This window comes from Humulus lupulus, chromosome 1, assembly GCF_963169125.1.
Source record: "Humulus lupulus chromosome 1, drHumLupu1.1, whole genome shotgun sequence".
NCBI classification, from domain to species: Eukaryota; Viridiplantae; Streptophyta; class Magnoliopsida; order Rosales; family Cannabaceae; genus Humulus; species Humulus lupulus.
This window is the reverse complement of record NC_084793.1, coordinates 198,185,059-198,197,634: the sequence shown is the minus strand read 5'-3', so window position 1 is coordinate 198,197,634 and position 12,576 is coordinate 198,185,059. Positions and strand designations below refer to the sequence as shown.

General features: G+C 41.3%; 1 protein-coding gene across 1 annotated transcript; it reads right to left on the bottom strand.

The window, feature by feature from the left end:
• Window positions 1–1,272: 1,272 nt before the first annotated feature.
• LOC133826626 (uncharacterized) lies at window positions 1,273–2,658 on the bottom strand (the record flags this gene model as incomplete). The annotated part of the gene is made up of 2 exons (XM_062258805.1): window positions 2,548–2,658; window positions 1,273–1,731 (listed from the first exon to the last, which is right to left on the bottom strand). Coding segments are annotated over exons 1-2 (570 nt in total), but the record flags the coding sequence as incomplete, so codon positions are not given.
• Window positions 2,659–12,576: the final 9,918 nt, after the last annotated feature.

Below are 12,576 nucleotides of genomic sequence, written 5' to 3'. Positions count from 1 at the left end.
ATCCATGCCACGGCATGGCCCCAGACAGAACCCTCCACGGGCACAAAAACAGGTAAGGGCCGCGGCATTCCTTAGGCCATGCCGCGGCCCGCCCTCCTTCCTCAGCACATCTTAGCTTCCAAGGGCCGCGGCTCACCAAGAACCATGCTGTGGCCCGACCCCTTCGAACCCAGAAAAACCACCATTTTTAACTCCCAAACCTCATGCAAACTCACTCAAAACCACCCCAAATCCACAACTCAATTATCCAAAGACTTCCCACAAGATTCCAACAACTTAACCCAGTTGAATCCTAGGCTAGAAACCCATCAAAGACCCATTTCAATTACTGAAACTTGCTAACTTAGAAACACAAAACCCAGCCATGGAAACTCTAAAATTCAACCATCAAACTTTGAATTGAACCTTACCTCAGTTGTAGAATCGTTCTCTAAGAGTTCTCTGACCTAACTTCAAAGATTCCAGCCCCAAATCCAACCTTGAATACCAAAACCACAACCATTAAATACTCAGTCATTTTCTCAAAATTCCCAACCATAGAAACGAAAAGTCAAATCTTACTTTGGCTCTATTTCAATCCTTGATCAGTTATTGAACTAATCCTCCAGATTATTCCCTTCAATTCCCAACTATTCAGCTTGATTCTCTTGAAAATTCAGAGTGGTTCTTCTTCCTTAAGAGAGAGAAGAGAGAAAAGGCTGAGAGGGTCAGTTTAATTTCTGTGTCTAGTATTTTCTAAAGTCTTCCAAGTATATCCTTAGGTTATTAGACTAATCCCAAAGCTTGGGGTGCCGAAAACGTCCCCGAGGACAAAACGGTAAAATCCCCTAATAATCCCACCTAGACATCCTAACATCAAATATATCTCCAATTATTTATTTTCATAACTCGATAGTCCAAATCACTATCCGATACCTAAGATACCCCTGACTTGTCCAAAGTCAATTATAATGCCCCGTTGTGACTTTTCCCGCTATCTAGCCCTAGGATCGCCTCGAGTCGCCAGCTACAGAGTTATCCACATAATAATGTGGTTCTCACATATATAACATATCTATTTCATATTATCACATAATATCATCAATTATCATATAATATCATTTAAGCACTATCAATCACATAATATCACATCCAAATAAATATTATTCACTCTAATCCCATTTATGCCCTCCCGACACACTAATCATGGCCCTTAAGCCTTATTAGCGAATTTGGGTCGTTACAACTATCCCCTCCTACTGAGAATTTCGTCCTCGAAATTTACCTGAATAGCTCGGGATACTGATCCCGCATCGCTGTCTCTAACTCCCAAGTCGCTTCCTCGACCTTGCTATTCCTCCATTGTACTTTCACCAATGGAATTGTCTTATTTCGTAAGACTTTGTCCTTCCGATCCAAAATCTGAACTGGTCGCTCCTCGTAGGACAAGTCTGTCTGCAACTCCAAATCCTCATACCTCAACACATGTGTGGTGTTAGAAACATACTTCCGCAACATGGAGACATGGAACACATTATGAACTCCTGATAGTGACGGTGGCAAGGCCAGTCTATAAACCACCTGTCCAATCCTCTCTAGGATCTCAAAAGGTCCAACAAACCGAGGGCTCAACTTGCCCTTCACTCCAAACCTCCGCACTCCTCTCAGTGGTGAAACTCGCAGAAACACGTGGTCCCCAACCTGGAACTCCACGTTCCTACGCTTAGGATCAGCGTAGCTTTTCTGTCTACTCTGCGAAGCAAGTATTCTAGCTTGAATCTTCTTGATAGCCTCATTAGTCTTCTGAACCATATCTGGCTCCAAATACCTTCTCTCACCCATCTCATCCCAGTGAATGGGCGATCTACACTTTCTTCCATATAACATCTCACAAGGAGCCACTCCAATCGTGGACTGATAACTGTTGTTATATGAAAATTCGATCAATGGAAGATACTTACTCCATGACCCCTTGAAGTCAATCACACATGCCCTAAGCATGTCCTCCAATACATGAATCGTCCTCTTAGACTGTTTATCAGTCTGATGATGAAAAGCTATGCTAAACTTCAGCTAAGTTCCCATAGCTCTCTACAAAGCTCCCCAAAACTTGGAGGTAAAGATATGGTCTCGATTAAATACAATAGACTTTGGAACCCCATGGAGACGAACTATCTCCCTCACGTACAAATCTGCATACTGTTCCACTGTATAGGTCGATCTCACTGGTAGAAAATGAGCTGACTTGCTGTACCTATCCACTATCACCCACACTGAGTCATGAAGTCCAACTATCCTGGGTAATCCACCTACGAAATCCATCGTAATATCCTCCCACTTCCACTTTGGAATACCCAAAGGCTGAAGCAATCCCGCTGGTCGCTGATGCTCAGCCTTAACTTGCTGACACGTCAAACATCTAGCCACATACTCTACCACATCCTTCTTCATCCCGGGCCACCAATATAATGTCCGTAGATCCTGGTACATCTTCGTGGTACCCGGATGAAGTGAGTATCGTGTAGTTTGAGACTCATCAAGTATCTCTTGCCTGATCCCCTCATTTGCCGGAACACAAATCCGTCCCTGATAACGGAGCAAACCTATCTCAGAAATAGAATAATCCTTAGCTGTCCCCGCCAAGACATGCTGTCTAACCTCTTGCAACTGCGCATCCATTAACTGTCCCTCCTTGACCCGCTCTAACAGGGTCGACTACAAGGTAATATTCGCTAACTGGCCTACCACCAGTTCTATCTTTGCCCTGACCATCTCATCGGCTAACTCCCTCGAGATTTGTGTGGAACTATACAACTGTCCTGGGCCCCTCTGGCTCAATGCATCCACCACCACATTGGCTTTCCCAGGGTGGTAAAGGATGTCACAATCATAATCCTTAACCAACTCCAACCAACGTCTCTGCCTCATATTTAGATCCTTTTGGGTAAAGAAATACTTCAGACTTTTATGATCAGTGTATATTTCGCACTTCTCTCCATACAGATAATGACACCACACCTTCAGTGCGAATACCACTGCTGCTAACTCCAAATCATGAGTCAGATACCTCTGCTCATACTCCTTCAGCTGTCAAGATGCATAGGCTATAACTTTCTCATTCTGCATCAACACACTGCCTAAACCCATCCTCGACGCATCACAGTAGACCACAAACTTCCCTTCCTCCGAAGGAAGACTCAACATAGGTGCAGAAATAAGTCGTTGCTTCAACTCCTGAAAGCTGTTCTCACACTTCTCTGACCAAACAAACTTCTGATTCTTTCTTGTCAACTCTGTCATCGTTGAAGAAATCTTTGAGAAACCTTCAACGAATCGTCTGTAGTAACCTGCCAACCCAAGGAAACTCCGCACCTCCGAGGCGTTCCTCGACCTCGGCCAATCCCTAGCTACTTCTACCTTGGACGGATCTGCCTTAATCCCTTCTGCCCTAACTATATGTCCAAGGAAGGTCACCTCTGGTAGCCAGAACTCACACTTCTTAAACTTGGCGTATAACTGATGCTCCCTCAACCTTTGCAAAACTTGTCGGAGATGCTGCTCATGCTCTGCCTCTGAACTGGAGTAAACCAAGATGTCGTCGATGAAGACAATGACGAACTAATCCAAGAAGTCCTTGAACACACTATTCATCAAATCCATAAAATCTACTGGGGCATTGGTCAGACCAAAAGACATGACCAAGAACTCATAATGTCCATACCATGTCTGAAAGGCCATCTTCGGCATGTCCTCATCTTTGATCCTCAGCTGGTGATAACCAGATTGAAGATCAATCTTTGAGAACACTGTCTTTCCCTGCAGTTGATCAAACAAGTCATCAATCCTTGGTAGAGGGTACTTATTCTTAATGGTTAACTTGTTCAATTCTTGATAATCTATACACATCCTCAAGGTCCCATCCTTTTTCTTCACAAACAACACTGGAGCGCCCCATGGAGAATAATTAGGCCTGATGAATCCCAAATCCAGAAGTTCCTGCAACTGTATCTTTAACTCTTTCAGTTCTGCTGGTGCCATTCTGTACGGTGTCCTAGATACTGGTTCTGTCCCCGGTGCTAACTCAATCTCAAACTGAATCTCCCTACGCAGCGGCAGTCCTGGCAGATCCTCAAGGAAGACATCCAGAAACTCACACACCAATCTGGTCTCTCCCGGCCCTGCCGGCATGACTCTAGCAGTATCCACTACACTAGCCAGAAAACCTATGCATCCCCCCTGCAACAAGTCTCTGGCTCTCAATGCTGAAATCATGCGTACGCGGGGTCCAGACACTGCACCCACAAAGACAAAAGGGTCCTCGTCCTCATGCTCAAAAGTAACCATCTTCTTCCTGCAGTCAATCGTAGCCCCATATCTAGCCAGCCAGTCCATCCCCAAAATCAAATCGAAATCCTCCAAATCTAACTCAATCAGATCTACCGAGAGTTCCCTACTATCAACCATTACTGGCAGTGCCCTAATCCATCTCCTAAAGACTACCAGTTCTCCTGTAGGAAACAAAGTCCCAAACCCTGCAGTCCGATACTCACTAGGTCTACACAATCTATCAATCACTCTACTAGAAACAAAAGAATGTGTAGCACCAGAATCAATCAATACTGTAAAAGGAAAGCCAGCGCTAGAAAGATGACCTGTCACTACTGAGGGACTAGCCTCAGCCTCCGCCTGAGTCAAGGTGAATACTCGAGCTGGAGTCAAGCTATCCACCTTTCCCGCTTCACCTTTCTTCACCGTTGGGCAGTCTTTCCTGAGATGCCCTACTACTCCGCACACAAAGCAAGCCTTGGCCCGGCACTCGCCCAGATGGCGTCTTCTACATCTCGGACACTCTGGATAGGTCCGCCATGCCTCGCCGCCACCCTGACGGCCACCCTGACCACCCCGACCCCTCCTATCAGGACCAGCAGCGGTCGAAGTGTCAGGAGTCTTCCTCTTGAAGTCACTGGGGCCTCCGCCCCTACCAGACCCAGAATATGGAGGCACCGCCTTGCGGCCCTCCCTTCTCGCTGTACTATCCCTCCATATCTTATTCTCCGCTTCCTCAGCGGTAAGAGCCTTCTCAACGGCCTGGGCATAAGTTGTTCCTCCAGGTACCGTTGTGATCCTGACATCCCGGGCTATCATGGCATTAAGCCCCCTGATAAAACGATCTTGTCTAGCAGCATCAGTAGGCACAAGATCTGGTGCAAACTTCGCAAGCCTATCAAATTTCAGGGCATACTTAGTAACAGTCATACTGCCCTGAACCAAACTCACAAAATCATTAACCTTTGCTGCTCTGACAGCGACATTATAATACTTCTGGCCAAACAAATCTTTGAAACCTTCCCAACTCAATGTAGTCACATTCCTAGTCTGCGATGCCACTTTCCACCAGATACGAGCATCCTCTCTCAGCATATAAGTGGCACATGACACCCTATCATGCTCCTCTATCCTCATAAAGTCTAGAATTACGGTGATCATAGTTAGTCACTGCTCGGCTTTCAATGGATTTGGTCCACCCTCAAAGATTGGGGGTTGCTGCTTCCTGAACAGCTCATATAACGGCTCTCATCTGTTACCAATCTCCCAGACTGCACAACAAGTACCACTGCAGGTGGTATAGTAGGGGCAGCACTCCCTGATGGAGCTTGCAGAATACGGATCTGCTCATCTTGACTCTGTAGTCGAGCCTACATATTAGCCATTAACTGCTGCCAGTTCTCAGGCACTGGTGGAGGAGTCTAGTCCTGATCATCACCCCTGGTCTCGGACCTAGTGCCGGCTAGTCGTGTAGATTTTCTTGGACGCATAGCTATCCAAGTCAATCTGCAAATAACGACTCGGCAATTAGACCATGATGACAAGGTAAAAGCATTCCAAGATCCACCAGTAGAATATCACCTACCACAAACAATCCACATATAAGCATCCATTCTCACACGCTGGCTGCTAATAAGCACACCTCCAATCTCACTACGCAATAACTATAAAACAGGCATTCATACATGCACAACATATAATTAATCATTCAAATATTCATCCACATGCGCGGCGATGCTAATAAACATGACTCAATATTCTCACACGACAGTCAAGGGCCAGGCCCTATTAGTATCTCATGCTTCCTAATAATCCAGTAAATAACAGCATTCATAGCTCATCACAAGCACATAAGCACACAGGCACATATACACATTACCGAACCCTGATTTGAGCTTGTCTCTAGCAACGAATGTACATGTCCAGCCTGTCTGCAGGAACCCTTAAACCTAGGACGCTCTGATACCAAGTTGTAACGCCCTAGATAGCCAAGACCGCTACACTGTGTATTTATAAAGGTGTGAGACTTGCTAATCAATTCGTTTAATCAAAACGTGTCATTAGCTAAAGTGTTCTAGGGCTAAAAGTCATTTTGGCCTCAAAAGATACATTTTATAAGTTATAAACAATTTACAGAAGGGGCCCCCAGAAGTACAAGGTTTAAAAGCCAGTTTACAAAAAATCAACAGTTAAGAGTAAACATTAGCCATACTAAGAAAAATACAAGGTTTTGGTCCTCTCATTCCTGTAATTTCCTCAACCGTGGCGGATGAGTGGCCTGACATGTACATTCACCATGCAGAGCTCTCCAGTCAGGGTTGATAAATCTTGCCCTTGCCTTTACCTGCACCACGCAGCACCCGTGAGCCAAGGCCCAGCAAGAAAACAGCATACAAAGCATATATAATATTATCAAACAAGTATTATAGTAAGCATGTTCAATCCATAGCATATAAGCATACCTCAAGGTACAAATAACCTCATCTATACTTAGAATATTTAACAATCTCACTAATCACAATCATAGCCAAATATAACAATCAACTAACATAAATGCTAGGACCGATACCTTAGGTCACGCCCTCTGTTTAACCCACTGACTCCAGCCCGCTTAAACTGAGCTCAGTGCATAATAAGCTGTCCTCAGATACCAGTGTCCGAGCCGTGCCAATTGCACAAGTTAACCATGTCACACTTAGGTCGTTGGTTTACAATTTACATGGCATAATACCATTCTTTCAATCATATACATCAGGGAGCCCTTAGTCCCGTTCAAATATTCAACCGGGTGTAGTTTTCTTACCTTTGGCTTCTAGATGAATTAGTTACGAGTGATACTCCTTGAGCGCGATCCGATCCCTAAGCCCTAGCTTAGCACCTAGTCACAACCATGATGAAGGATACCATTAACAATCTTAAATGAGTTTCTAAACCAAGTTCTTGCCCTCGGAACATTGAACTTCACCAAATATGGTAAAAGACTTAACCCCGAGCACCCTAGGCTAGATTCCCAAGCCTAAAATATCAAAATCCCAAAATCCCTTAAGGGCCCCGGCATGGCCCCAGACAGAACCCTCCACGGGCACAAAAACAGGTAAGGGCCGCGGCATTCCTTAGGCCATGCCGCGGCCCGCCCTCCTTCCTCAGCACATCTTAGCTTCCAAGGGCCGCGGCTCACCAAGAACCATGCTGTGGCCCGACCCCTTCGAACCCAGAAAAACCACCATTTTTAACTCCCAAACCTCATGCAAACTCACTCAAAACCACCCCAAATCCACAACTCAATTATCCAAAGACTTCCCACAAGATTCCAACAACTTAACCCAGTTGAATCCTAGGCTAGAAACCCATCAAAGACCCATTTCAATTACTGAAACTTGCTAACTTAGAAACACAAAACCCAGCCATGGAAACTCTAAAATTCAACCATCAAACTTTGAATTGAACCTTACCTCAGTTGTAGAATCGTTCTCTAAGAGTTCTCTGACCTAACTTCAAAGATTCCAGCCCCAAATCCAACCTTGAATACCAAAACCACAACCATTAAATACTCAGTCATTTTCTCAAAATTCCCAACCATAGAAACGAAAATTTAAAGCTTACCTTGGCTCTATTTCAATCCTTGATCAGTTCCTGAGCTAATCCTCCAGATTATTCCCTTAAATTCCCAACTATTTAGCTTGATTCTCTTGAAAATTCAGAGTGGTTCTTCTTCCTTAAGAGAAAGAAGAGAGAAAAGGCTGAGAGGGTTGGTTTAATTTCTGTGTCTAGTATTTTCTAAAGTCTTCCAAGTAATTCCTTAGGTTATTAGACTAATCCCAAAGCTCGGGGTGCCGGAAACGTCCCCGAGGACAAAACGCTAAAATCCCCCAATAATCCCACCTAGACATCCTAACCTCAATATATCTCCAATTATTTATTTTCATAACCTGATAGTCCAAATCACTATCCGATACCTAAGATACCCCTGACTTGTCCAAAGTAAATTATAATGCCCTGTTGTGACTTTTCCCGCTATCTAGCCCTAGGATCGCCTCGAGTCGCCAGCTACAGAGTTATCCACATAATAATGTGGTTCTAACATATATAACATATCTATTTCATATTATCACATAATATCATTTAAGCACTATCAATCACATAATATCACATCCAAATAAATACTATTCACTCTAATCCCATTTATGCCTTCCCGGCACACTAATCAAGCCCCTTAAGCCTTATTAGCGAATTTGGGTCGTTACAAGATAGTTCTACTATTTTTGTTCATTATTCTGGTACTATAATTTTAAGTCAAGATCTTACCTTATATGATGTTTTATATGTTCCAAATTTTTGATATAACATCATATCAATTAGCTCACTTAGCCTTCTCAACAATTATCAATCACTTTTTATAACAATTCTTTCTTGTTCCAGGAACCTCTAACCAAGAGGGTGATTGGCAAGGGTAACTCTGCTCATGGCTTATATTTTGTGGACATAAAGCTCACCTCTTCTGCTCCTACTGTGAATTCTGTTTCTGCCGATATATGGCATTCTAGATTAGGACATTTATCTTCAAAATGCCTAGATCTTATTAGTTCTACTTTAGCATGTAATACTGCTACCCTACATAATAATTCAGCATGTTTCATTTGTCCTAAAGCTAAACAAAAGCGTTTGTCCTTTCCTTCTAATAATCACTTTGCTAATGCTATCTTTGATGTTATACATTACGATATTTGGGGACCACATCACACACCATCTCACTCTAACCACAGATTTTCCCTCACCTTGGTTGATGATAAATCTCGTTTTACATGGATTTATCTTTTAAAACACAAATATTATGTTTTAACTGTTGTCTAACTTCATTTCTAGGATTGAAACTCATTTTAATACTGTGAGAAAACAATTCAGATCCGATAATGCACCTGAACTTACTTTCACTAAATTGTTTCCTAAAAAAGGAACTCTGCATCAGTTTTCTTGTACTGAAACACCCCAACAAAATGCTGTGGCCGAGCGTAAACATCAACATCTTTTGAATGTTGCTCGTGCCCTTCATTTTCAAGCTCATACTCCCATCTATTTTTGGTCTGATTGTACACTCACTGCTATCTTTATTATAAATAGGACACCAACACCTAATTTGCAAAACAAACCTCCATATGAAATGTTGTTTGGAAAACCACTTGAGTAAAACATTTTTAGAGTCTTTGGGTGTCTTGCTTTTACATCTACACTCACTACACATAGAACAAAATTTCAACCCCGAGCTAGAACTTGCATTCTTGTTGGATATTCTCCAGGTATCAAAGGTTATAAATTATATGACATTAACTCAAAACAATTTTTCATATCTAGAAATGTTGTATTTCATGAGTCCATATTTCCTTTTTCAAAATAACATAATACCGATGTTATTTCAAATCCTTTTCCTCAAATTATTTTGCCTGCACCTTCTATTTCTCACACTCCTATCATAGATTATAATACTACTACTTCATCTAAGGAAATTTTTTTAGCCACTATCCCCTTGCAGCATGACAGTAACTCTTCAGCTCCTGCTAGTATTCCTAGTAATACTACCTATTCCACAGATGCTTTTCATCACCCTGTTCGTGATGCTTTAGCTACAAGCTCAACTGTTGTTCCTACAACTCGTCCCTCTACATCCGATTCAATCAATCATCCTATCCGCAAGTCTACTAGACAAACAAGACCTTCAGCTTATTTACAAGATTTTGAGTGCAATTCCATATCTACACAGATTTACTCTACTCCATATCCCATATCTAATTAATTGTCATATTCTAAACTGTCATCTGCTCACAAAGATTTTGTTTTTGCAGTATCCACACATACTGAGCCAACCACATATAATTAGGCTGCTCAGCAAAAACAGTGGGTAGAAGCAATGAACCAAGAACTTGCGGCATTACAAGCAAATAATACTTGGACCATCACCACCCTTCCTAAAAAAAAGAAACCTATAGGTTGTCGATGGATATACAGAATAATGTATCATAGCGATGGCACCATCGAACGATACAAAGCTCGTTTAGTTGCCAAAGGCTATGCTCAACAAGAAGGCCTTGGCTTCTTTGACACTTTTTCTCCCGTAGCCAAAATGGTTACATTAAAGCTTCTACTTGCCATTTCATCCATTAAAAATTGGCATAAACTTCATTTAGATGTTAACAATGGCTTTTAAATGGTGATTTGAATAAAGATGTTTATATGTCAATCCCACAAGGTCTTACTACTTCTTCTCTTCCTTCTACAGATCAACCACTTGTCTACAAGTTAAACAAATCCCTCTATGGTCTTCGTCAATCATCTAGACAATGACACACCAAGATATCCGAGGCACTTCTTCATGGCGGCTTCCAGCAATCACAAGCTGACTACACATTGTTCATTAGAGGCTCGGCTGATTCCTTTACTAATCTACTAGTTTATGTCGACGACATCATAATTACGGGACCAAATATCTCTGTTCTACACCAGCTCCAACATTCTCTCAACAACCAGTTCAAACTCAAAACCTTAGGAAACCTCAAGTATTTTCTTGGTTTTGAGATTGCTCGTTCACCTACTAGACTGTTCATCACTCAACGACAGTACACCATTCAACTCTTATAAGACACAGGCTACTTAGGTAGTAAACCCACCTCTACACCTATGGATCCTCGGGATAAATTGAATGCTACTTCAGGACAACCTCTATCTGATCCCTCACAATACTGTCGCCTAATTGGTCATCTCTTATACCTCACACTCTCCAGACCAGACATAACCTATGCGGTTCATTGCCTAAGTCAATTTATGTCAGCACCTCAGACTCCACATCTGCAGGCCATTCACCATCTTTTGTAATACCTCAAAAGCAAACCAGGTCAAGGCCTGTTATATCCATCTTCTTCTTCTCTTAATCTATGTGCTTACTCTGATTCAAATTGGGCTTCTTGCTCACTCTCTAGGTGCTCTACAATCGATTACTGTGTTTTCATTGGAAATTGCTTAATCTCTTGGCGAACAATCCAAAATCTGACTTTCCATGAATGTACGAAACATATCGAGCTTGATTGTCACTTCATTAGAGAGAAGATCCGAGCATCCAAAATCAGACTAATCTCAGTTAGTTGTCAACACCAACTTGCAGACTCCTTCACCAAACCTCTTCCTTCATCCACTCTTTTATCTCATATTTCCAAGATGTCTATCTATGACATACATAGTACATCTTGAGGGGGGGCTATTAGATATTATTTTACTTATTTTTTTCATGATATCTTGTATTGTTATTCTTTGTATTTTTCAATTAGGAACAGTTTGTTACAGGTTGTTATCATAAGCAGAATATCGTTACTTTGCTTTATAAAAAGCATATCCTTCTTTTTTGTAATATACAGATTTTTCACTAATCAATAAAAGCTTTTCTTTTCTCCTAAATTCTCTCCATTATTCTTGCTTCTGTTCTCTATGCAATAGTTTGTAATGGGTTCTGGTGTTGATTGCCATTTTGAGGTGTGGGGTGAATATGTGTGAGATTTGGGTTTAAATAAATCATTTTGAGTTAAATTCATCTTGTTAGAATAAATCTGAGATGAACAAAGAACATAAATATTTTAGTTTTGAATATTTTTTTTCCTTCATAAAAATGATTAATTTGGATTTTTAAGTCTGTGGGTATATGTTTGAATCTGAGATGAAGGAAGAACAACGTATGATTGATTTAATTAAAATTATTTTAATGATTTTAATTTAATGTTAGTTTTTTGTTTAAAATAGTTAAATTTGAAAAAGTATTTTTTAGTTTATAAATTTAATTAATAAAGTGTGTTTTAAATTATTTTTTATTTTTTATTATTTTTTAATATTTAAGTAATTAAAAAAAAAGAGTAATCAGCGGCAAAACCCCCCTATCTTTACCTTCTTATACACTTAACCCCCACTTCTTTATTTTTGTCGGTTAAACCTCCCATACCCATGTTCTGTTATCATATTTACTGTTTACGTCGATTTTCCCTGTTATCTCCCCAAACCTAGAATCGTTGAAACCTGTCCAGCTCACCCATAGGTTCCCACGTAGATAATTAAATTAGAAAAAGAGATAAAAAAAAACCCAGAAGTGAAAAATAAAAGAAATTAAATTAGAAAAAAAGGGCAAATGGGTTTGAATGTAACTGTCGAGTATAGGCAACTATCCATGGCTCAAAAAGTAGACAGGTAGCAAGAAATTTTTTTTATGTACAGCGAAGAGGAAGAAGAAGCAGAGAAAGT